The sequence below is a fragment of the Neopelma chrysocephalum genome, unplaced genomic scaffold, assembly GCF_003984885.1.
Source record: "Neopelma chrysocephalum unplaced genomic scaffold, ASM398488v2 Primary Assembly neopelma1_22b, whole genome shotgun sequence".
Lineage (NCBI taxonomy): Eukaryota > Metazoa > Chordata > Aves > Passeriformes > Pipridae > Neopelma > Neopelma chrysocephalum.
Genome location: NW_020897690.1, coordinates 11837574 through 11863725, shown reverse-complemented (window position 1 = coordinate 11863725; position 26152 = coordinate 11837574). Strand labels below are relative to the sequence as shown.

Sequence of the window (26152 nt, the reverse complement as noted above, 5' to 3'; positions counted from 1 at the left end):
AACCCTTAGAGTCCGTCTATGGAGCTTGAGGCAGCCGGGGTCATCCTGGCGCGTACCTGCCTCTTACCGTCGTTGGTTGCATGCAAACTGATCCGTGAGAGCCATCAGAGGAATGGACTGAGCAAGGCGGGCGTGCAAATGACTGAAAACTTGTGGGACTGCAAGACTCAGACTGCTCTGTACTGAAGCAGTAGCGAGGTAAAGGCTTCTGGGGCGGTAGAGTGAGTTACACATCTCGGAAGGAAAATTCCAGCCCAAATTCCAGCTTTTGTCACAAGCTTCCCTCTTTGCATTTCATTAGCTACGGGCACGTTCATATTCATTACCTGCGCTCACTTGGACGGCAAAGACAGTCTGGTGCACAAGTGGCTTTGCTGAGTTTAAAATAATCCGTTCTTTTTTTCACATTAAAACAAGGGAGACTCAGTTATACCGAAGGCTTAGGGTACCAAGGAGGCACAGTAATGGTGAAGAGTTAAGCCTCTCCAAATCCTTGCTGCAGGCTTTGTCAACATCCACAGGGTGCATAGGAGTTTTTGAACTTTGGATGCAGGGATAAACCAAGCATAAAACAAGTTACGCTGATGTAGAAAATATCCCATATATCTGGTAGTGGTATAACAACAAACAACTTTAGAGAGTCTGGATATATTATTTTGGAATGCTTGTAAACTAAGTTAAAAAGAGAGATTTTTAATATTGTAGTTTATATAAGTTGCTACTAATATTTAATTTAACAAAGTCAGGTTTACTCCTCACAAAGCCAACGAAGTCCAAGTTCAGTGTGGTTTATTTATTCAACGATTCTAGGAAACAGGCATCTTCAATGAAACACAGTGTTATTGAACAGAACAAAACATTGTGTGACAAACTAGATTTAGAGACATTTATACCAGTTAGTATGGGGATAAAACCATCATATTTGAGGGTTGTTTGAGGAGGAGTTGGGGATCTCTAACCACAGTTACATCTCTTTTTCTTTTTACGAACCAAAAAGATTGTAGCATTGATAAATGGCTGGGATTTTCTTGTTAAAATCTTCATGTGATCCCAGCCATAAATAATACTTGGTTTCTTGTTTCTACTGTACAGGTATGTAGTACATCCTAAGGTTTCTTCAATGTTTTTCAAACAGATGTTTACAATTATAAACCTAATTTAAAAATAAGCATTTAGCTGGCTTATCTTCATTTGGCAGTCAATATGTGCATAGAGGAAAGGTTTCCAACAGCCCAAGGTGTATGCTGCACAATTGCCCCTTCCCTTACACTTAAAAAAATGAGACTGTATTAGATATTCTGAAGCCATTTCAGTATGTTGTTAAGCTGATGCCTTTGAGTTTTGTTCTGATGGTGTTGCTATGCCAATTTAAGACAGGAAAACAGTCTCTAAGCATTTACTGAAAACACTGCTCATCAACTGGGGAAAAAGAAAACGGGGGGAGGAAAACAGACATCAATCTGGTAATTGGAGAGAAACACAAGCTCCCCTGTTCTGGTAGCCGGTTTTCCCACATGTACTCTCCCTGCCATTGTAAAATATTCATATATGTCAACCAACCAAAAATGTAGTAGTGGAGAGCAAAAGAGCACTAAACTGAGGCTTTCTTACCACTCCATAGGCAGTCACAGTATTGCTGTGCTGGCACCCAACAGCTTTACCAAGCTCAGGCCACGCTGGGGCAACGACCTTTTCCTCTGTATTAGTATATGATCACAAGCCATGAACCCGGACATAGAAAGAGCAATTAAACAGCTCTTTACAGCATGATGTGGACACTTTAAATCTGCCCTCTGAGTTTTCTTCTGGATATCCCCATGAGAAATTAGTTTGTCCACTCCCTTAGGCCTTTTGTGCCCTCGCCACATACTGAAGGGAGACATTGCAGGTGGATAGTGTGTGCGACTCACTAAGGAGGTGATGTGATTTAATTGTGGAGGCTCCAGGCAAAATGGTAACTGTGAGACAGAGACCAATGCTGCTACAATCCCAGCTCTAGGTCACCCCTCAAGGATAGAGTTAATGATGTGTGGCACTAGTGACTGCAAAACAGCAGAGCTTTTTCCATCCATAGTAAACAATGCTTCTTCTCATGAAATGTCTCAGCATTTAGTTGGATTATTTTTAGAAGCATTCACATTTGCTAAAACAACACAGAGAAAAAAAACTCGAACTCATCAGAACTCTCATTTGTAGTGAAGTATTAATGTTGAGAGTATTTTCAAAGTGAAAATCAAGAACAAGATTTTGGTTTTCTTATTTTCTTTAGGGAATCAGAGTTCTTCTTTGATTCTACCATTGTCCTCAAACTCATGACATCATACTGTTCTTATTATATTCGTATTTATTTTGTTTGTCATTATCCAAAGAGTTTAACAGCATTCTCTTACCCTAAAAAACAGAGTTTGGATACTTTGCTTAGTTTTTATAAGTGGGAAATTTATACTTTTCATTCTCAGTTTGAAAAAAGTTCTCAAAACACAAGAAATTCCTGCCTCTGACCAGCTCTTCCCTAAAGATCAGTCCATGCTAGTTAAGGTTGCCGCAGTCACCCCAGCCCCTCCACCTGTCTTCCTGCCCTTGCATGATGACTCAACCTCTAATGACAGAGTCACACATGAGTTTTTCCACAGCACCTGTCCCATCTAACAGCCTGTAATGAATGAAAGGGTTGAGCAGTGTTTATTTTTATCTTCTCTTTTCTATTTGAGCTCTGCTTTGGGGACAACTGTCAAAAGCATATTTAACCACTTACTTTTAAAAACTTCCATGCATTCTTCCTGTTGCATCCCCATGATTATGAAATTTACCTTCAGAACTACGACTAAGCAAAGTCACAATTTCTTAAGAGAAGACTATTTTGCTTTTCTCATAAGGGAACTTTTCAGCTTTGAGGGGAGAGTGGAGGTATTCTAGCTCTTCCACAGCACTATAGTTTTAATAGAGAGAGTCATTCTGCCCCATTCCACAAAGGAATGTTTTTACAGGTATTGCACGTAAAACATTTAGCAGGACAGCTGGCCATGGGCCTGAGGGATGCTCACATAAACAATGCAGGCTGTGTTGACAAGCACTAGCTTAATAAGCATGTAGGCAGAACTGAAAAAGTAAACATTTCTCATGCTTCCTTGATCCCTGTTTGATCAATTGATTCTCACATCACTTCCCCTTTTCTTCACTAGTTGTCCTCTGTCATCAGAAGTCTTATCTCCTTGTGTTGCTTTCCTTCTATCTAGGAAGGGTTTGACAGGCACCTGACCAAAGAGGGGGCTGGCAGAGGGCTTGAACAGATGCTGGGTGCTCTCTCTAAACCCTCAGCACTTTCTCTTACCCTGAAATTTCCTCTTCAGCCCTGACTGCTCTTCCCCTGGAAGCCCACCCTCCCTCTCCCACTGCTAGACATCTGCAGGCAGAAAAACTGCCTGTGCACGACCATGAGAGGCAGCAGCACACCCAGCTGCTCATCGGGTGTGCTGCTCGGTCGACAGAAATAGCAGAAGTGCATACCCTTCTAGTATAAGAAATGTACAGTGAAACCTTTGCTAAGGAACACCTGCACAGATGAGAGCACAAGTATTTCGATCCATTCATCAAGAGCTTTCACTTCTCCACTTACCAGGAGGAGCAAATAGGATGACCATTCAGGGGCTGTGCAGGGGACCAAACCTTTGGCTTTGCATGCTCTGGAATAATGAGTTCCATTTGCTTACATCAGTCCCTGTTTACTGATTAGTTCCTCAAACCTCCATGACTGGGCAGTAGAGGAGCAGTTGGTCACAGAGGACTGTATCATTCATTATCCCTGACCAGGTTCACTGCTTTCACTGGCGTAATAGGTGAGCAGACTGGATAGTTTCCTAACACACACAAGGCAAGCACCTGCCATTCCATCCATATTTGTACACCTGGGTATCCTTCAAGTAAGCTGCTCATCTAACCTGACATTGTCAGATGTGTGAACTGTATTGCAGGTAAATGAAAAGGAAAGTGTTTCTGGATGCAGCTGAAAAAAATGGGAGGCTCTATAAAAAAAACCTTTTCCAGCTATTATTCACATTCACATCTAACAGCAGTTTTTCAGGGACCTGCCCGTCTTGCCTCTCTTTCCCCTCCCACAGATTTCTGCACAGTAGGTACCACAGGGGTAAAGAGGTCTTTAACGGAGATCACTGTTCATTAGCTATCAATGGTTATTGTCATAGGAGGCCCACAGGTGAGATCAAGGCTTCATTGTTCCAGGTGATGGATCCACATAGATACTGCAGGTTCCTGCTGTAGGCCTGGCACTGAAATGAGGCAGCAGGTCAGAGTGAGCTTTTAAATACCACTCCCTGAGCTGGTAGCTCAAGGTTCAAATAAGCCAGTGGAGTTTCCCAGAGAGTGACATTACCAAAATCTCTTGGTGAGCTGACTCCATAGGCTGGAAGGGAAGAATAATATTTCAAATAAGTGGACTGGCGGAGTTCAAAGGGATAATAAGCATTTAAATTCAACATGAAAGACATCTTCATCTGCAGAGCTTTAGGATGGAATGTAGCCAGGAAGATAAGCTATTTTAAAGCCCCTTTAATCAAGATCATTAACATGGAGATTTTTGTCATAATTAAAAACATCCCCATTTTCAATCACATTAAAGAGAAAGTGATACAAAATGTAATTTATTTTTCTATTTGAATCGCTTTTAAAAGAACAGTAAAAACATTTTTCCTTGCAGAGAATCACACCATCATTAAAAGTTATCTTTGAGAGAAGAATCGTTTAATCTATTCCATTGCTCATATTTTAAATTGGAGTGAACCGTTGCACTTTTATTTCAACAAAAAAGGTAAAAAACCCTACATTTTGACTTCTCAAGTATTTAGTTTTCTGACCATAAGCAATAGTGAGACAACTTAAAAGGAAAAGTTTTATTTACACATTTCCTGATATCTCAAAAGATGCTGTAGAAAACAACGCCAGCTCACATAGAAAGCATGCTTTTTTTTTTTTGGTGCATTTGGAAGTAAACCACATTAAAAGGAGCCTACGCACTTTGCAGAAAGAAAAGCACACAGAATATTACCATGCACTTGTATTCAACAAAGCCTGTGAGCAGCAGAGAGGGAAGATGACACTACAGGAGCCAGAGAGTGCTACCAGTGCACCTCCCTTCAATTATGAGCTCAAAGTCCTACCTGCCCCAGGGCTCCCCTCTTGCCTCCAAAATAGCTGTCGTATATTTAGGTCACAGTGATGAACAGAAGAAAAATTAATAAGACCAGAGAAACAAAGCAGCTTCAGCAGGGATGCTTCACACAGAAACGTGGCATCTGAATGGAAATAGGCAGTCCTTAGTAGGACAAGGGTTGCTGTTCACTTTGTTTTCAGGCAGATTTGCAGACCTGTGTGGTTACAGAGGAAGAGCAGCATATGGGACATGCGTGAAGCCTCACTAAACCTCCCACGCAGTGCTAAGCCAGCCAGCTAAGAAACTTAATCCCATGCAGGGAAAATACTGCCATCTGACAGAGCTTTGCCAGTGTGAAACAGCATTTCTCACAAACTGAGAAGCGGTTCAGTGGGACAGCTGTGGTGAAGCTGAGGAGGTATCCTGTTGGTCTTACTAGACTTGAAGATGTTGCAGGGTCATTTGCTTGTCAAGCTCTTAATGCTTTGCACTCCTCAGACTTTTAGATAATGCCTTTGCTGTGAATCCTTCTTCCTTTCAAGCCAATACTGACTAAACTGGCAGATCCAGAAGGAGCATATATGACAATATATCAGATACATCAGTGCAGTGCTACATCTGTTTTATAGCACAGCTGTGTGCTAACTCAGCTATATTGCTTTGCCTCTGGAACTTGGTTGGTCAGTTTCTGCAAAAAGAAGCAGAAGAAAGACTGAAGAAAACCTAAAAATAGCTTTGAAAATGCCTCACCTTCTTCATGATGACTTGAGCTGTGCAATTTCAAAGTGTCCAAAGTAATCAAACATCTCCTTATCTGAACTGAGAAGTGCTGAAGCAGCTGCATGACCAAGCATCTGCTTGATAAGGTGGATCATCCCCATACAAGCACCCATCTGTACAGTCTGGTTTTTCCTCCCCCTCCTCAGCCCTGGTGTAGCTTCCCTGTTTGGGCAGGAGAATGTATGTTGGACTGCAACTAGATTTTGAGGTTGCTGCCTGACAGAGCTCTTCAAAGAGCAAGATTACTCCCCAGAGTTCACTAAAAGTATTGTATGTGTGTAACTTGTCCTACAGATTTGTGTGGGTACAGAGCAGCACCTACCTTTTACAACTAAGGAACATCTGCATCACCATAGCTATTTATAAACTTAATATTGGCTTTTCCAAGCAGATCTAAATCACAGACATCATCTTCCTTTCCTTGGCAGCTCAGTCCTCTACCTTAGCCCTTCAGAAACTTGATTAAAAAATACACTAATTTCCATCAGGCTTTATTTGTTCCTGTTTCTTAGAAGGTATCTGTGCAGGCCACGAGCTGAACAGAGCTATGCCAGCTTATAGCAGCAGGCATCTGTGCTGTACCCTCTTGAGAGCCATAGTAAGACTTGCTTACTAAGCCTTGAACATTGCTGTGTTCTGCCTTATGTATTACAGACAGCCCTTCCTTGAGCATATGTGTCTGGAGGAACAGAAAAGGCAGAATCTGCCTGAGGTGGTTCCTAGGCATTAAGTCTATTTAGTCACTGCTTGAAACTAAATCTATTTGAGGGCGGTTTGAGGACTTTAGTTGATTAACCAGGCTTTTATTTAATGCTGGTTATGCTTACATTCAGTGAAAAAAAAATGATTTGCAGTATTGTCTCTTTGGAAAAAAAGAATTAGCTGTTTTTTCTGATATAATCTCCTCTTAATTAGTAACCAAGAAAGATTCATTATTGTCTCTTGAAGCTACAGAAATGTCAAAGGCATTAAAACATTGACATTTTGTTGCAGTGAGATCTGTGAGATAAGCCAGTCAGCTGCCTGAAGCAAGCTCTGAGATTACTCATCTGATTCTGTTGCTGTGATCTGGTATTGTGGCATACAATGCTGTGAGTCACCCCCTCTCCTTTCAAGGTTCACACAAATGGCTTTGCCCCATTTATTGTGTTTTTAATGGACTCGAAACAGGATAGAAACCCAGAGTTGTTTGTGGTGTTGATTTTAATATCAAAATAAAAGCTTGTTAGAATCTCTATTTCTTTTAGCAGTGCCAAATTAAATGCTGCACATTACCTGATCAGAAGATGCTGAGAAAAACAGTATGAAATTATTTGGTTGCAGTCAGTTTGGATAGCTCAAAATTGTCTACATGCCTTAAGAAAAGATTATTTCTTCTAAATTATTCTCTTTCCTTCTTTCCTTCCTTCCACCTTTCCTGTTCCCATGTTTATTTTATTACAGTCCTTTCCAAGCACATTGAGAAGACAAGATGAAAAAATCCTCCCTTGGTGAAAAGACCTCTTCTGTCTGTGTGTCCAAGATGCCCATTCTTCTTGTTCACCTCCCGTGGACTCTGGATACTGTCCAGCTGTAGCTCTGTCCTTCAGCCTTGTGCTGCTTTTAAGCTTACCATGGCCCATATATTTGAACTTGCTTGAATGAAACTATACAAAGGCAGACAGTTGTCATCCAGCATGTAGAATCAGCCTAGGTTTCTCTGTTTGCTGGCAAGGACAGCCTGCAGGATGCTCTCAGCTTATTCTACCTGTTCTCCAGGCTGCCTGAAACTGTCACAGATCACAGTGGGACAGCCATTCCACTAGCACATTTCTTTCCTTTTCTCTGAGTATATGCTTTAGAGACAATAAACACTTTGGGCATTACTCTTTTTCACAAAAAAACCAGGAAAAATAGCTTTTCTGACACTTTGAAAGAAAGCAAATTTTGTTTTCTGCATTTCTTTGTTATAGAAGGAGGTAAGACATGAGCTGTAGCACTACAGCAGTGAGAATCAGCTGGTGGACATTCCTTCTCCACTAACCTATGACCTGGCTGGGCACATAAACCAGTGCTTTAAAGCAGGAAGGCTTTGGTATCATTAGAAAACACATTTCCTCAAAGACCACTTGTGAATTAGAATGGATTTTAGGATCAAAAATCCCACCACCATCATCACTTAAGCCTTCACAGAGTAAGGAAATTCTACTCAAGCTACACCAAGTCTTTACTAATTTCTCACTGATCTGTCCTTGGTCTTGTTGCTTAGCCTGGAGAAGAGACAACTGAGAGGGGACTGCATCAATGTCTGTAAGTATCTGAAGGGAGGGTGTCAAGAGGACAGATCCAGGCTCTTGTTAGTGATGCCAATCAATAGGACGAGAGGCAATGGGCAGAAACTGATGCACAGGAAGTTCTACTTGAATATGAGGAAGAACTTTACTTTGCAGGTAACTGTGCACTGGAACAGATTGTCCAGAGAAGCTGAAGAGTCTCCTTCACTATTCAAGGTGTACCAACCCTCAGGTTTTCTTTTTCAGGGGAAGTGAGAACTCTTTCAGTTTTGAATGGTGGGGTTTCTTCAGAGTGGAGGCAATGCTATATTCGTCTTAGCTCCTGGACAACCTTGATGACTGTAGGCTGCATCTTGTGCACACAGGAAAGGGTTTTACATCAGTTTCCATGCCCCTGAAGCCTTTCAGCTGAGCAAGTTTGGCTCCTCATAGATGGCAGGTTCCTATGCAGTTATCCATGCTACCAAGTTTGTGTTCATTTGAGAGTTTTTTCAGCGGTGAGCCCTCTCTCTGCCTCTCAAGAGCCCAGAGTCAAGGAAAGCCCGTTCAATATGGCTGGGTTTTTTCTCAGCCATTGCTGAGGGTTTCACTTGGTGTTTGTGCTCTTACTGCCACTCAGAAATGCTCAGGTTTAGTGGCTCAAGTCTCCATAAGACATTTTGAGAGAGTTTTCAACCACTTACCACTAATCATTCCCCACTGTTTCCTTGCTGGAAAGCAGACATAGCTGCTACAGCAGCAGGTGTGGTTCCTGCCCTGAGGAGGAAAGGAAATGAAAACAGTCAGATCACCACAGTTTCTGCAAGCCAGGAGTCACAGATACGTTTTCATGTGGCTCACATTTGTGCGGGAAGCTCCCACAGACTCAGATTGTGAAACACATCCCATATCCAGACTTCTCTCCGTCTCCTCTTCCTCCCCCAAGCTTCATACTCAAACCTTGAGCTTGGTTATTTATTTAATGTTCAAAAAAGATATCCCAGAACATCCCTAAAAGCTTCTTGCCATGTATCCAGGTCTAGATGCAACATGCAGGCAGCCTCAAACCTGGAAGGGAGCCAGGGCTCACAGCGAACCCATGCTGGCACTGACACATGTGACAGGGATGTAACCAGGAGAGTGATATTACCAAATAAAAAGCAGCAGCTCACATCACAGCTTCCAGTCCTCTTCTCTCTCTCTTCAGCCTTGTCTGTCGTTAGATTGCAGAGAACAGGGTGCACACCCCATAGCACACCCTAGCAAAAGGTCAAAGTGAAAACAATCCCGTCTGAGCTTTAGCTGCTTTTGGCTCTTCCTTCTTCTGAAACCTGGTCTCTGGAGACACCCAACTCCTGCAGCCAGCCCTCCATCCCTAGGCCTATCCACAGCACTGGGCTCCTCTCCTTTTGTCTTCTAGATGAGCTGTCCTTCCACATGGTGCTTAACAAACCCTCCTCTCCGGGGCTTCTGTCCCACATCCCTATGGCCTCTATCCCGGCACAGCGGATGAGGCCTGTGCACTTCCTGAATCACTGCAAGCAGAACAGACGAAGCTGAGCCCCAAGGATTTGTCCAATCCTGACCATGCCAGGTACAGAGAAGAAAATAACTCCACTATCTTTCTCAGAGCAGGTTGCAGCTTCTTGTCTTCATTATGTATTGTTCTTGTCATCAGCCTAAAAATATGCAGGAAAGCAGCTGAGCCTAGCTTATCAAACGTGCCTGGTAAGAATATCTTGTGATTTAAAACCTTGGCACAGCACACAGAACAGGCGAGTGCTTCTGCTGTTTGAATTTCCCCAGCTATTTTGGAGAGAGGCTGGGGGGACCAGTCTCACCCTGAAGCTGGGCATGTGTGAGTGTCTTGCTGAACGCAGGCCAAAACTGCCCTAGAAGAAAAAGGCAGAGCTTGTATAAGCATGAAAACCAAAAAAGCAAATCTTTATTCTCTTTTCGAGAAAGCATGGAAATGAGGAACAAATCAACAGTAAATTAGCTAGAGATGAACATTTGGATTCAGATTGCATTAGCTTGCACATCTGGTTAAAACGAGACATGATTGATTGCAAGCCCTAAAGAGATGTATGGGCTTATATTAAGTGATTAGGGAGAGGATTCTCCCTCCTTCCCCAGTCACTTCATTTCCTGTTTTAATTTCATAATGGCCAGTTTGAAATTTCTACAAACACTAATGGGATCTGTTTTCTCTCATGGGAGTTCATTCCACCTCATTTGATAAATGAAGATATGAAAAGGTAGCAGCCTTTAGCAGAAGATTGATGGTACAGTCCTGGGCGCAGTCTGCCGGGATGGACTTGGCAGCACCACAAAGGGCAACTGTCTGCCTTCATGGGGAAGATTTTCTGTACCCAGAAAGACAGCACAACATTCATAAAAAGTCACTCTTCTATATTAATGAAATGGCTTGCAGTAAGTGAGTGGATAGCACAGCTGAGCACCAGGCTTCTGATGGTGACATTAAGCACCTGGGAGTGGGAGTGGCAATGCCAGCCATGGGATGCTCTGGGGAGCTGAACGTGCTGGCATCTTTCCACCACCAAACCTTGTCCTCCTGTCCCATCCTTGCCAGGCCACTGCAGTTCTTAGTCAGCCCATGGACCCAACATAAATCTTTATGCCCCAAAGCTGAAGGATACTACTGCCTGCATAGCCCCCTGGGGGACAAGTGTGGGTAGTCTTATCTGTTGCTTTCCTTCACAGCAATTCTCTGCCCCTAAATAACGTGATTTTTAAGCGTGATGTTTTAAAAGTTGCCTAAAAGGCAGTCTCCATCCTCCTGGGGGAACACTGGTGGGATAAGATTTGCATCCCTTGTCAGATGCCTGAGGGTGCAGAAAAGCAAAGGTAACTCCAAAGAACCCCTTGTATGTTCTTGTTTATTCCTGGCAAAAGTTCAGCTGGTGGTGTTAGGTGTATGATTGATAAATTAAGCAGCCATGGGTTTCATGTGGTAGCTAGAACTGAATGTAGTCAGTTACTGCTCAAGCCCACACAGTTACAGGCTGTGGAAGAGATACATGCATAATTCATATACTTTTAATTAAATGGTAGCATCTTTAAATATATTGCACTTATTGTAATTATGTTTATCTCTCCACACCCTTTGACCTACTGAAGCATCAAATTTTCTTTCTTTCAGTTACAATATAAGCAGAAACAACACTAATTGGACTTTAGCACTAGACCTGCCAAAGGAGACCCAGAGCTGTGCCAGGCAGTCCCCACTGGAGACAGCAGCACCGGAATAGGATGCCCGAGGACCACTCAGGGAGATATAAGCTGCCCTGAGCTGACCCATAGCTGCAGGGCACAAGTCCTGCATGTCCTAAAGCTCCTCTCTGTGGCTTGGATGTAGTGTTCTCAGAAGGGTTTTCAAGCAAGCAAAGCTGCCCTGCAAGAGCTTTATTCAAGCAGAGACCACTGTGCAGCCAGGACTCTGCAAGCAGCGGTGAACAGGTTGGTGAGGACAGTGGCTTTGGGTTGAAAGATGTGGCCCTTGGAGGTCAACTGAGCCATCTTAGTGCTGCATGACAATTTCTTTCAGAAGAAGGGCATCCCTAGAAAGTGGAGCCTGGGGCTTTTGCCATTGAATTCATAGGTAATGCACACAGCTAGGAGATGTGTCGCCTCTGAGAAGCAGGCTGCTGAGACTCATCATGGCACTCTCTTCTGTGCCAAACTCATTTCTCAGCTTCTCATGGTCTTATCGTGGGACCTATTGGGTGCAGTGAAGAGTCAGCCTACCTGCACCTTCCAGTGTTTGGGTCTGCTGGGACCGGCAAGCCACGGCACAGCAGTTGTGGAGACCACTCTTGTGTGGGAAGATGTTTCAAGGCACCATGAATGGGGCACAGGACTGGTAGTGCAGTGTTTTGTCATTGCACTAATGCAGCTTTTTCAGAGAGGGAACAAATATCATGCTGCTGGGGGAGGATGGGAAATCCCACAAGGGGAGAAAGAGGGCAAATTGCTTGAAAACATCCTTCTGACTGTCAGAGAAGGGTCTTTTCCCCCTCCAGGAAGGTATTTAACAATTCTGGCCTGTTAGATGCTGCCCTACAGGCCTGGTTTTTGTTTTGCTTTGTTTTTCTCAGTACGCAGAGACAAAGGAGGAAAAAGCAATTAAAAGTGTTTCACTGAGATTTAATGGTATGTTTCTCAGTTGAGACCCAGAAGTTTGTTATTGACCCATTGCTAGAGCAATAGTCTGGGTTTGGCAGATGAGAAGTTGTGCATTAAAAAAAAACCCCAAAAAACAAAAAGAATGATGGAAAGATGAAAAGCACCCAACTTGGGCTGCCCTCATGATTTATTACCACATAATATGTAGCAAGACTAATTCCAGATCTGTTGCTTTGGGAAGAGAGGACTCAACTGAGAGCACCTGGAGGGGATTAACAAGTTCACAGTTTGGCTTTATGAAGATATGAGACCTCTTCCTCTTCCACCATGTTCCCCATTTCTTTCCAGTGCTTCAAAGTTTAGCACAGCAATATGGAGCAACATAGCCGAAGACCTCAGGGATAAAGGGATGGCCATTGCTACCCTGCAGGAGTATGGGGAGGAGACGGAGGTTGCAAAAATACGCTGTCTGAAGCAAAAAGAAAGAAAGGAGAGAAGGAGGGAGGGACGGAGGGAAGGAAGGTACCTTTGGTCATGCTTCTTCAGGGTGCCTCTGTTCACGAAGGTCTTACTGTTAAAATAGAGTTTAACCCTCCAAAATACGAGAGCAAAATCACTCACTTCAAGGGTTGAGCAAATGACGGCATCCCCTCTTTAAAACTACTCCTCTGTGTCCTTCCTGCCTCTGGTTCCATGGAATAGGCAGAAGCTTCACCGAGGCTGAGCAGTGTAGCCACAGATATTTACTGGACTCAAGGAGAGCCCCCACAGCCATGGCTGATGGCAGAGCCCAACTAGGCAGCTGGTCCCCAATGACAGATCATGTCATGGAGGTTTTCTGGTCGGCAAGAAAACCTGTTGTGTTGTAATGCTTATCAGACACTGGTCCTGGGACAGCAGAAGGGGAGATGGAGAGATTAGTGAGACACAGAAGAGAGGTAGAACGTACTGAGGGTCATAGAAAGCAAGGTGTGGCAAGGGACTTCAAAAAGGTAAAAGATTTTCAACTGGAAAGCCAAAAAAAGCCAGAGGTGCTTGTGTGGGAGGGGAGGGGTGCTCACAGGCGTGAAGGAAGCAGGCACCCATGAACCAGCCTTGCGAGTGAGTGCCAAACAGAGGAGGGAGAAAGATTAGCAGGGTGGCATAGAAAGATATGAAGAGGCTGAGAGGTAGGTCATTAGAGGAGGTACCTTCTGTTCTCGGTGGCTTGCAATAACCAGGGCAAGCTGTCAAGAACCCACACTGAGCCTTGGCATGTTGAGCTGGAAGTGAAAAAATGGGAGTGCTCTTGGGCTGCAAAGCTAAGTCAGCTCCAGCACTTCCCCTCCCTGATTTCATACACCAGCAGCCTTGGTGGAGGTGCTTTTCAGGAGCTGTCATCCTTGTGTTGCCACAAAAGAGCTGTGAGCCAGTGTGACAAGGGCACTGCCGTGCTCATTCAGAGCAAGCACGTGTACTGCCAAAGGCACTGACTACAGCTCTGCTGCAGACCTTGCTCTGTTCCTTGAGCAAAGACTGGCCCTGTGGGGTTTAGTCAGCTTTGGAGGGCACAAGTTTGAAACTCCTTTGCAGGAGGGAGGAGTGATCAGTCTCACAGTGATGCCCCTACGATTAAATCCCTAATTTTGCACACCCAGGTAGAGGGCAGCTCACATTGACCTTCCTCTGCAGAGCCTCATGCATCTCCTCGTGCCCACACAACGAAGGCACAAGGCAGGCTCCAAAACCTCCAGAGCCTTAGCTCTTTTGGGTGCCTCTTACATACACAAGCACCACAGCTCTCAGCCTCACCTCCCTGGGCGACCCTGGAGCTGCAAACAGGGTCTTCTCAGCTCCCATCAGGGCAGCACACATCTCAGCTCGGAACATAGATGTTGTGTAAGCCACAGAAAGAAATGTACCACAGGAAGGACAGAAGTGCTGGGTGGTGTTGGCATTCCCCCCTCCATTCCAAAAAAACCCCCATCCAATCTTTATCCTCTCCCTCCAAGCCACTTTATGCCCTTGCCAAACCCGGCACTGCTTGAGGGGGGCAGCGGCCAGAGTAGAGTGGGAAACAGCACAGAAATCACATTTTTTGTTGTTGTTTTTGAAAGCAGTAAGGCAAATAATTAAAAAAAAAGATATTTGAGTTCTTCACATAATTGAAGCCCTGTGATGCTAAGCATCACTGACCAAATATCTTTTAAGAAAAGAATTTTTGCTGTGTTTTCCTTGGATTTCCACAAGAGTTTGCTAATGAAAGGCAGTGGAAGAATGATGCAGGGGGATTCAGTGGCTCTCTGCTTGAAGAGCTGAATAATCAGTGAACGAAACAGTAAAGATCCATGTGGCTTTTATGTCTCACTGCTATGCTAGATACTCTGATGGCAGAGCTGTGCAGTCACTGGCATTGTATAGCAAACACACACTGTAAAAATGCTAATTAAAAAATAATATAATTAGTATAAAATGCATATTGCTTATGTAATGAGGCAATTTTATATATGTAATTTTAAAATAAAGTAAAAAGGCAAACATTATTTTAGGCAGTGCTTTGCCATCAGGCTTCTCAGCAGGTGACAGTGAGGGGTGGTTTTCCTCCTTACTCTCCTGACCATCACAGACCCTAAAGACTGGTGAGAAGACATCTCACAGACCATATGTGCTACTGGCAGCACACAAGACATAACTGTAATGGTCAGGGTTGTCAAACACATCTGATGCCACAGCTAAGCTGATCCTATGTCCAGCTTTTCGCAAAAAAGGCAAGCCTGCTCTCCTCATCTGACACCAGAAGCTGGGGTGCTCTCATGAACATGTCCTGGGGTGGCTGGGAAAGGGCAATGGTTGATCTTTTATTTCTCTCATTCCCTGGCGCGTCCTTCAGCAAGTCAGGTCACAGTCAGCCCTTTGTTGTAGAGTTGCCCCTCAGGGCAAGTTGCCTTGGGCACGGGGATCCCAGTGCTGGCCAGTCCTAAAGGCTTCACTGTGCTTGGCAAGGGCATGGCCATCGCCTTTCACGAGGCTTGGGGTTTCTTCCACTCGCCTGCATCTGCACCCTTGTGGGTTCCTTCCTACCCCCTTGTTGCCGCAGGATTTGTGTACCACAGCCAGGCTGAAACCATTGCCTTATCACCCCCCTTGCCCCGACTTAACAGTGCCTCCCTGCAAAGTCTGTATCCTGCTCTAGAAAGCATGTCCCCAGAGAAACGTAATTAATCTCAACGATCTCACACTTGGTCTCATAGATCAGTCATCTGATAATGAACCAAAAAATTGGTCGTATACATCTCTGAAGTCCCCATGCTTCTCTGTTGCAGCCAAATTACCCAAGAGTATTTGCTGACCTTTTAGCACACAGCTTCTCATTCTGTTGCACCCCAGAACACTGTACTTTAGCAAAGACGTGTATTAAGGGGAATTAATTAACTAGGTTAACTGTCTGGATAATCCATTTTCTTGGTATAAATTGAGTAGTGATGGAAGAATGTTGATCTGTTGCTCCTCTGCTTTCTCCACATAGAGATTAAAAATAGAAGAATATCCAGACGGAGAAATTGGGATGGGATTGCATTCTTTCTGAATATAGAGTTTTGGTAACCTCAGAAAATGGGGTAAATATTGCTTGGATTTAATTTCCTAAGTGTACTAGGAAAGTTAATGTCAAAACATCCTGATTTAGAGATCTTTGAACAAAAGAGAAGGGAAATGTTTCATTCTGAAGCAACTTTTCATTTAGACATTTAAAGAATGGGAAAATCAAGGGCAAAAATCTGAGTGACATGTTTTAATTGTGTTAAAACAAAAAAATTTACAATGAACAGGCTTTGTTTGCTGTGTTGTTTGTTGGTGGATATTTTTCAAATTTTCCTCTATGGAGCAGTTTAATACCTTGGTGTCTTTCAGCCCCGTGTGGAAGATTTCTCCATACCCCTTCCACACTAGTAATGCTTTTTGCTACCTTTTTAGCCCCAGATGAAAGACCAGAAACATGCCAAGTTTTGTGTTTCTCTGCCTTGATCCTGCCAGTGTTTTTCTGGCTCTGGTATTCAGCGAAGCGTGCCCCAACTAATGACCCCGTAGATGATTGGCACCCCATGCTGGACTGTAACTTTAAGCTGGAGGAAACCCTCTAGGCTTTATGAAGAAATTATCTCTCTGTTTTTTCCTTAGATTGCAATTTTCTTATGATGGTGGATCCACTTTATTAGCAACCAAACATTTCCTTTAATTGGCATCCTGCCCCATGCCTCCTAAAGGACTGATGTGACTACAAATTGCTCAGACTCTGTGATTTATTTTTCATCTCATTTATTGCAGGCATGAATACAGGAACAGGTAAACAGCTGAGCCGTAAAAGTTTCTCTTTAGGCAGGTTTTCAACAAAATGCCATCATACACTGTCTGATGATACACGCTGCTACTCAGATGAAACAAAATGGTTTGAGCAGTCTTACGCTAAAGCTGCTACCCACCAGTCAAAGCTGCAGCTGCCAAAGAAGCCTTCTCCTCCACTTACTCTCTATCATCTTCCCTCCTTCTCCATGTCCTCTACAGCTTCTTTTACGGCACTTTACAAAACACAGTTGTGAGGCTAATCTTACATGCAATTACAGATCAGTCTCAGTATATTTATTGCAAACTCCTTGAACATCAGGACATTAAAAATGAGAAAGAAAAAAAAAAGGAAAAAAAAAGAAAAATCCCATTGCAAAATTATAAGTAGGTTTTTGTAGCAAATGAACCAGAAATGTATTCAGAAAAAATAAATAAATAAAACCAAAAGCTATTTGTGAACAGTTCAAACAAAACGTGATACTACCTCCAATGAAACATTTCACTGCATTGCCAGCTCTGTTTCAAATGGGCACGTAGGCATCCTGTTGCAAGAGAGTATTGAAGCCACGAACAGAAACCTTGGAGGAGTTAATTTTCAAATTTTGCACTTCCAGGGTCTATGAAACATGAAAAATCTGCACATACCATGGGATCTGAGAGAGGTATGGAATCTCAAATAACATTTCTAAAGAAAAACCCAGTTATTCCTTTTAAAACAAAACAGTGGAAACAGCTGAAACACGCAAAAAAAAGCACAATTGGTTGGCTTCCATAAGAGACTGCAATATGAGAAAATATTTAACTCCTTGCATAGCTATTTAAATGGCCAATAAATTTTGCTGGAATCACCCAAACATGACAACATTGCATTCTGCTACTTAGAGACTTCACACTGAAAAGCTGGGATCTGTTGACTGGGTCAGAGCACCACCTAGGGCACTGTTAAAAGCCAGGGCCACCTCTGATAGGCTTTGCCAGCATGGCTGTAGCAGGAGGTTTCATCAATCAACTACCCCCAGATGGGTCACAACCCTAGGGAAGCCTCTGTGCTTATGCCACTGCAAGTTGTTACCCCAGCATTCTGTCTTCCCATAAGGGATAAAAGCTGTTCTGAAAACAGGATATTTCTGGTAGTATATTTACACCTAACGCGCAAGGCTTTTGCTGGCAGAGCTATGTCGGTCACAAATTATACTTCAAAGCTCAACCCTGGATGATGCAGCTGTGTCAGCAAGGGTTTGCAATGTAGGCCTAACCAGCGGGACAGAAAGCAGGATTCATCTCACTTAACTTTAATCAATATAAAGGTAGACATTTAAGTCAGAGGCACCTCCGGAAGACAGTTCCTTTGATCTCTCATCAGGTGAGAGCTGGGCATTTTAATGTTAGATGAGATGAACCCTGTCCCAGGACAGCTGAAGAGACAAACTCCTTTCAGCTACCCTTTCCTATCACCAACTCTGGAGATCATGCTTCAGAAGGCTGCTGTTCAAATGCGTTATCTTTACACATGTCAATGTACATGATAATGATAGCCTGTGCTGGGCTTCATGCTGCCACAACTACATATGCAAGCTCATTAAAGCTAGCTTAGATACTTCTGCACTATTATATAGACATACCCTCGGGCAGAGTATCCTTAAACACCTGTAAAGTTAAGTTGTAGGGGCAAATCTAGACTATCTGCCCCTCTGCAATATGTTCATGTTGGCATTGTCTTGTTTACAGTAGCTTTGGGTAACAGGTGTTGTAACACTGTAATTCCCAACTGGAGATGAGGCAGGAGTGTTTCTTCAGAGGATGTGAAAACTGAGACGCTGAAGCATGGCTGAAGAAGGTACACAGTAAGAAAGAACAAGGTGATGACATTCCACAGTTAAGTTTGTTATCAGTAAAACAGTTTTAATAAAGCTCCATTAGACTGCTGAATAGGAAATGGTGGCAGCCAGTGGATAAGACACTAAAACAAGACAAGGCAACGTACTTGGGGTTGTTCTGTAGAAAATGTCCCACAGAAACTAAACAGCCACATGAGCCTGTCCCTCTTCTCCTGGTGGGAACCAAAGAAGGAGGAGTCCCTGTTCTTCCTTAGCTATCCCAGAGCATGCCTCAGCTATAAAGACAGCCATGTAAAGTAACCTTGGTTCACGTTTTTTGTTTTCCAGTTCTGGCTATTTCAGCTGAAGAATTTTTGTACAATGGGAACAAAACTGTTGCATTTAAACTAATAAACTAATAGACTGTTTATGAGCCAGAACATCTGATGGGCTGGTCTGAATCAGCTATTCAGTTCTGCTTTTGTTTATGTGACCAGACTGTCCTAACACAGGTAACTGGATTTGTTTTGCCCCCAAACTTGAAGGCATATTGTGGGGTTCACAAAGTCCACTCCACGGCAATCAGTATGATTGAAGGGTGTGTTTAGATCTGTTTTTTTTCTGGTTTTCCTTGACAATGACTTTGTGAAACTGTTGCCAGTTGAAACGCAATCCGAGATTGCCTAACAGGCAAAAGACCAGATTCAGCTGGAGTCAGCACTGTGATGTTCTCAACCTTCTTTGTTTTCCTCTCCCAAACCAGCATCTCTAATTACAATTTTCTTTTCTTTGTTCTTCAGAATGCTCACTCTCCCTTGGACACAGGCAAAATGTGCTGCTGCTTTTACTTCACCAACACCTTTGAGAAGTGGTGAGAAAAGAGTAACAGGACATGGAAGTTGAAGTCTTTTATGTCTATTAATTTCCCCCTCCTTTCTGATTTCCTCACTGGGATTTAATGTTCCTAATCAATTTTTAAGAACCTTGGACTGATGGCGTGGTGCATTAAAACATGAGGAACAGAAGTGTCCTGGCACTGCAACTAGAGGGTGGACAGCATACAAGTCATATCTGATTACCCAGAAAAGTCACCGTAGTGTTCTAAAATCTGCAGTTCAGGTTTCTTTCTGTGGCTCCTTGTGCCCACTGCCTATGTTGAGCCACTTGATTAAATTTGTATTGTGATTTTCTACCTAACATTTGTGCTGAGTATTTTAAACAAATTTATGGCAAACAGAAAGTTTTGGGTTTGGTGGATTTAAATGGGAAGCCTAATGCTAATTTCTTGTCCCAGTAAACATAAAATAGGCAAGTCATTTTATACCTTCACATTGCAATCCACAGTCCTGTGAAGCTCTCCATAACTCTCATTTCAGAAAAACAGCAACTCTGAAGAAAAACTAGTCTCACAGCAATCACTTCCCAGCCTCCACACAAACAAACTGCTTAAGCTCAGATAAAGTCATCGTAATCAGTACCAAATGAGGGGCAATCTTTTATCTTAATACAAACAAAAGAATATAGTGTACAGAGCAACAGAAAAATATACATCTTCAGCCATACAAAATGCATAAAAGCTTTCCTGCAGAAAGAGTACCTTGTAGCTGACAGTCAGATGTTAGTTTTCTAGACGACCCTGCACTACTGAACAAGGGGAAACAGAGAACTTCTTTTTTTTTTTCCCCTGGGAAATAATTGGTAGCATTACCTATATACCATAAACTCCCTCCCTGCGGCTGCAGGTCTGCTAGTGCTGGACCACCCACCCCACCTCATGCCTGAGATAGCTCCACTGGACGTAGAGACTGCTTATGTGTCGGAGGTGAAGGGGATATATAGCCAGGTGTACCCTCCACAGGTTTGCCAGGACATATGTGCTGATTAGTAGAGCAAAAAAAATGGGTATAGGCAAACTACGCCGTAAACTATCATTGTTCTTGTTCTTTAAAGTGATCGATCAATTCATATCAGTCAGGAAGGTGGTTTATTTACCTGGGAGGGAAAAAATTCTCCCTGTGTGAGTTACATCCACACCGCTGAGGCTCTGCAACCTTCAGTGCTGGGGCAGAAGATGTCTGAGCGTGGGCAAGCCCTAATGCCTAGGCAGATTGGAGAAGGTAAAACTCCTCACTTACTTTAAAAAAGTCAGTACCAAGCTAGAAAGTCAGTAGCAAATTGCTTTAAACAACTGATTTTTTTTCATTAATGGAAATACGTTAAGATCTAGTTGAAGGTTTAGGTCAAGATGACAAACTATAGGGAGTATTGGGTGTGTATAACTGTATGGTGGGGTGTCTTTCCCCTTTGCAGCTATTTATATCTCTGAGTGAAGGTTAAGGTTAGGAATTTAATAAGACAGCCGTTTATTCTGTGGAGACTAACAGTCCTGGGGTTAGGATGTAATAATCATTCTTCTGCTTTAAAAATGGTTCTTTAACAAATAGCAGTAGCTCATTGCAATTTTCAGTTGTACAAAATGACATATTTTCTATGTTACTATCAAAATATTCTGCATAACATTAATTTCTGTGCACTTATTAACATATGTACAGAACAGTGTTTCCCAATAGAAATCAGTATGTTCCTTGCTGATCCTTTTTTGCCCTAGATTTACCAAAACCAAACCAGAAATTAATTGTGTTAATAGTATAAAATCTCAGGAGAGATATTTCCCAGCAGCAAATGAATAAAGGAACTCCTTCAAATTAAAGTCTAGCTGAGACGTAATTTTAACCAACCGTGGTGAATCCAGGCGATCCAGGAATATCACACATTTTCCCGATGCGTTATGTTGAGTACACAGAAGCAGAGGAATGTAAACAGACAGAAGGCACATGAAAGGCCCCAATCCATTCTCCATCTGACGGAAGTGCGAATTTCATAATTCTGTCATCAAGAGTCTTTTCATCATTTTCTCTCTCTCAAGTTCACGCCTCAGAGTCTCAGCGCTGTGTAATTAATGCACAAACAGCCAATTATGGGAACAACAATAAGTTTTAGATTTCAATTTAAAATAATTAACATTTTCAAAATACCAAAGAAGGGGAAAAAAAGGTCAGACTCAATTCAGTGAAAAAGCTGATAACCGATGGCTGATTTAAAAACAAGAACCACTTGATATTTCTGAAGAGCAAACAGAGGCAAGAAAAAGGACATAATTTGCCACACGGCAAAACAATTTAGGATTTCATCTAATCCCCATTAAAGGCTGATTTCAAAGGAAGCTGGACTAGGACTCGAAAAATGAAACAGTTACAGCAAATGCCATCATGAAATACTGCTGTTACAGCCTTCTGCTCCTTGGAATGGTCTGATACAGGGGGACATCTGTATATGCTGAATTTACCACAGTCCTGCACATACCACGATGTGGGAGTCAGAGCCTAAAGTCCTTGCTCTAACATACCAATTCACTCCAGAGCACACAGGCTCTGTAACACTGGAAATGCCCTGGATTAGAGATTCCATTTCTGAAACTGTTTGCTGTGTTGTTCTGAAAATTAGGTATCTAATGCTTGTAAAACAGTTTGGAGATTTAAACTGCAGTGCAGAGACCTTGCAGCCCATTCATGGACAAGCAGGTGTAGAATTGTCCACTTGTGCTTGAGACATCCTACAGAAGCTAAGTTCAGCACTACAGCTTCAGAATTACATTTTCACTGGAATGATACATTTTTAGATGAGTTAGCAATGTTGAAGAAGTGTGCAGGTGCAATTAGCCAACATCTACAAAGTATAATTAACAACCAAAAATGGGAACTGACTGTGAATCCAAAATTAAAAAAGACTCATTTATTATGATGCCAAAGAAATACTTTTCAAAATAAGCCTAAGATTATTTGTGTTCCAGAAGTACTGAGTATATCCACTCACATGTTTGTATTCTGTAAAGTATCAGCCTGCAAAATTCAGCTTTTATTAAATTCTAGAATAAGAACCCAGCATGCAAAACCAATAGGATGAAAGAATAGAAAACTGAAAACAGTCTGCCTGTGGAAAGATGCATAGGTTGCTCTTTCTCTGAGAAACTACAAGAAAGACCACTGTAGCTTGACATCATTAAAAAAGAAAAAGGAAAAAAAAAAGGGAGAACAAGAAAGAGAACAAATGCCTGTTTTTCATTTAGAAGAACAGACATTTCTCAACCTCAGTTTTCCCCCAAGGACATTCAATTTCAAAAAACAAATTGCAACAGCAATTATTAAAACAAAACCTTTGTGGTTCAGACAAAATTACTTGCCTGAGCAAAATCTGCACAACTCTTTCTCTCCAGGCCATTGGCTGTAGAAATGGCTGCTGGCTGCAGCAGCTGATTAAGGTAGTATTTTTTTTTCTCAGAGCAGATATGAGTTACAGGTATTTCTTTACATAACTCACAAGCAGCAGTCTTTCAGTATAGAAGGAAATGACACTTTATGGTAAATATGACAGAAAAACAGAAATTAAGCTGATTCCTTTAATGCAGAGAGCATCATAGTATTTCTGTGAAAGAACTGCACAGTACCTGTCTGCCAGCGAAATCGGTTTATGCGACGTATATACTGTCTGGACTGTTGGAGTCGGTACAGTCTCTGCCAAAGACCTCAGTACAGGCGATGGAGTTACCAGTGTTATCTTAGGTGATGACTGCACTGCACAGCATTGCATTTTGCTGTCTGCAAATTCTGCCTACAAAACAAAAAAGTATACACACACACAAAGGGAAAAGGTGTAGATTAGCTTCTACTGGTCTTGCTATCCTTCACTATCCAATTCGTTGCCAAACAGTAACAACAACTGATAAAGAGAACAAATGGAAGGCTGCTATGACTTCTCAATGCGACCTCTGTAGATACTGAACAGTCACTTCTTTTGATGCCTGAGGGACAAGCTTGATTGCAACACGCACTATGTGAGATGACACCACATAGGAGACTGGCAGCATTCAGGTAAAAGACATAATCAATTTGGAGAATGACACTTATCATTATTGCATTTGCCCTAAAAATAATGCTGACAACATGAGATTTCTGGAATATTCTTCAGAAATCCTATATAATTTGCTGGTGGGTCCTCTGGCTACTCTGTGTTTTGTTAACAGCCAGGAGTCTGGGCTTTTAGGAGTCTGAGTTTCCAAGACTCTATCCCTTTACCACACTTGCTAACTGGAACATGCCTCAACAGATATTCTTGCAGTATCCAGTGACAGGTAATGTTAAAGCAATATTGGAAGTGCTAATTTAACACAAACAGCAAGCAATCATCTGCTGTCTTTCAGATGAGGCATATCAGTGCAGCAGTATTACAGCAAAGACTGGGCTACCTTAACAACAACAGGGAAGGATCCCTAAAACTCAAACAGCCCTGTTTTTTTTTTTGGCATGGACTATTTCTCATGCCAAACCACAGCAGCTAGTGCCTATGGTGCATGTATGACCCTGAACTGGGAAGAAAACAGAGGAACTGCAGTTCGTGTGTCAGGATCATTAGAACATGCTCCTACTGGTATCAGCTGCATTTCTTCCTTCACAACTTTTTCTTCTGAACCTGGTTCAAAATTCTCTGTAGTTCAACTTTCAAAACTCAATCTTACAAGTTGCAGAGATATGAAATTTGGTGTTCCTCATACAGGATCTCTGTGCTCTGAGGACCGCCAGATCTTACTTTAGGGCATGAGAAGAAGGCATCACTGTGATGCTGATATAAATTCTCCCAGCCTTACTGAAATCAGCAGAGTGATGATAAATTACACTTGTTGAAGAATTGTCTGGAGTCATATAGTGTGTTTGCTCTGTATAATTGTTTTACAGTATATACCCAAAGCATCATTTTAGGTGTATATGCTTGCACAGTATGCTTAAGCCAAATATTTACCTGTTCTAAACTGATATAATTTCATTTATTTAAATCTATATGAGTTATACCATCCTGAGAATGTGGCCATCATGCCTGCCATTTCTCTATGGAAACTACTGAAATTCAGATGGGTCCTGGCATATTTAAACATACCAGGTAACCAAGTTCTCTAATTTTTCGTCTGATAAAATCAACGTGACTGCATATACACCACCAAATTTGAAGCTGTACACAAAAGGTAAATGTCTAAATGTCACTATCCATAATTCTTTTCACGCTTAATAACATTTCAATGTTTTCTTCCAAGCAAAAATAAATAAATTAAAAAAAAGTGAAAGGGAAGCAAGGAAAGGAAAAAGAAAAAAAAAGAAAACAAACACAGAAAAAGATCAACAAATGTTACCATCTGGGTTTGTTTGTGACTGGAGACCATTCTACCCGCAACTCCTACCACTGATCTAAACTCTTCCCTTCCAGCTCCCACCTGTGATGTAACTATCTTCAAGCCCTCGGCAGAGCCCATGCACCAGGATGAACTGAAACTGCTGGGGAGAAGCATGTCTTTCGGCTGTGATGGAAGGCCATGAAACACAGGACCAAAGCCCAATTAACCTTCCTAATTATTTTGCCATCTTTATGCAGTCCTCTAGGTAGCTGCTTGTTTGCCACAGATATTTGTGCATAACTCACAGGAATGGGATCATATGATGGATCACACACCGTTAGGTTTTTATTGTAATGGTGTTTTAAATATATGTGGTCTGGATTCTGCCCTCCAAGCTGCCCAGGGGAATGGAAATCTATGGGGAGAAGATGGAATTTCAGAAAGATTAGCTTGAATTTTACTTTGCTTCTTCTCTCCCAACAGAACATAACAAAAATTTTAACATTTGAATTTGCCATTTTCTGTGGTATGGAAATTTCTGTGGGTAACTATATTGGTGTATCTTCTGTTTACATTTTATAGTTCTGTCCCCCCCAAGGATGAAAAGGTATGTTACATAATCCACCTAAATTTTGCTTTCATCATAAATGTCAGAGACAATAATGAAAAATAATGTCCTGACAACCATTACTAAATAGTGGGAAAGGTATTTTGGGGGCACATCTTTTTCCTTAGATAAAGTACTGCTATGAAAGACACAAACACTGTAACTTTGAGTTAGCCTTTATCACAATTGTACTATCTGGACTTGGCTGACCTAATGAAATGTTGCCGTGACATATTCCTGTGTACTTTTGAATGCATTTAATTAGAGCTCAGTAGTGCCCCTTATACAACATGGGGAGCCTAACTAGCTCTGGCTTTAAAATACTTATATGGAGAAAAAACACATTTACGTAAAAGCCTGTGATCAGATTTATTGTGAAAGAAAAGCCTCTTTCTTTAAATCATTAAATATGGACAGAACCTGCACATGACCTGACAGTGAATGAAGTTACTTATCTCTGATTATATGCCAGATATAGATTGCTGTAAAAGTTAAGGTCAAAGTCTGAAATGCTTAATTTTGCAAACATAATTTAAAAACTTAAGTCATTTTACTGGGGTTTATAAGCAGAGAGTGTTTCTTATAGAGTAGTTAATTTTGTCGTACTTATTACAGAATGCCTCTACCATTAAAGTAGGACTTAGATTGTACTCACTTTTTAAATTGTCAAATAATTGTTTTCTGGTTTTATGCAGTTTACCTTACCAAAATCCCTAAGTCACATCTTCTGTGAAAGTTTAACAAGAAGCAAATTCAATACTGGATTCAAGTTATTAGGTAAACATGGGAGTTTATACAAGGATACCATTGTAGTCATCAACACACTAACTATAATTCTTCCTT

At 42.0% G+C, this 26152-nt stretch overlaps 1 protein-coding gene and 1 long non-coding RNA gene across 5 annotated transcripts in view; one reads left to right on the top strand and one right to left on the bottom strand.

Moving 5' to 3' along the window:
* LOC113966033 lies at positions 1 to 25819 on the top strand. The gene is made up of 4 exons (XR_003533694.1): positions 1 to 198; positions 16648 to 16665; positions 19283 to 19353; positions 24795 to 25819. It is a non-coding gene; the product is annotated as an uncharacterized LOC113966033 (long non-coding RNA).
* Positions 16622 to 26152, bottom strand: part of EPB41L4B (erythrocyte membrane protein band 4.1 like 4B) — a 170556-nt gene continuing 161025 nt past the window's right edge. For all 4 annotated transcript variants that reach the window (XM_027680162.1, XM_027680180.1, XM_027680191.1 and 1 more), the window contains 2 exons: positions 22987 to 23150; positions 16622 to 21430 (listed from right to left, as the gene is read on the bottom strand). In XM_027680162.1, the coding sequence (XP_027535963.1) occupies positions 21361 to 21430; positions 22987 to 23150 (234 nt within the window). In that variant the 3' untranslated portion in view covers positions 16622 to 21360. The remainder of the gene's footprint in view (positions 21431 to 22986; positions 23151 to 26152) is intronic.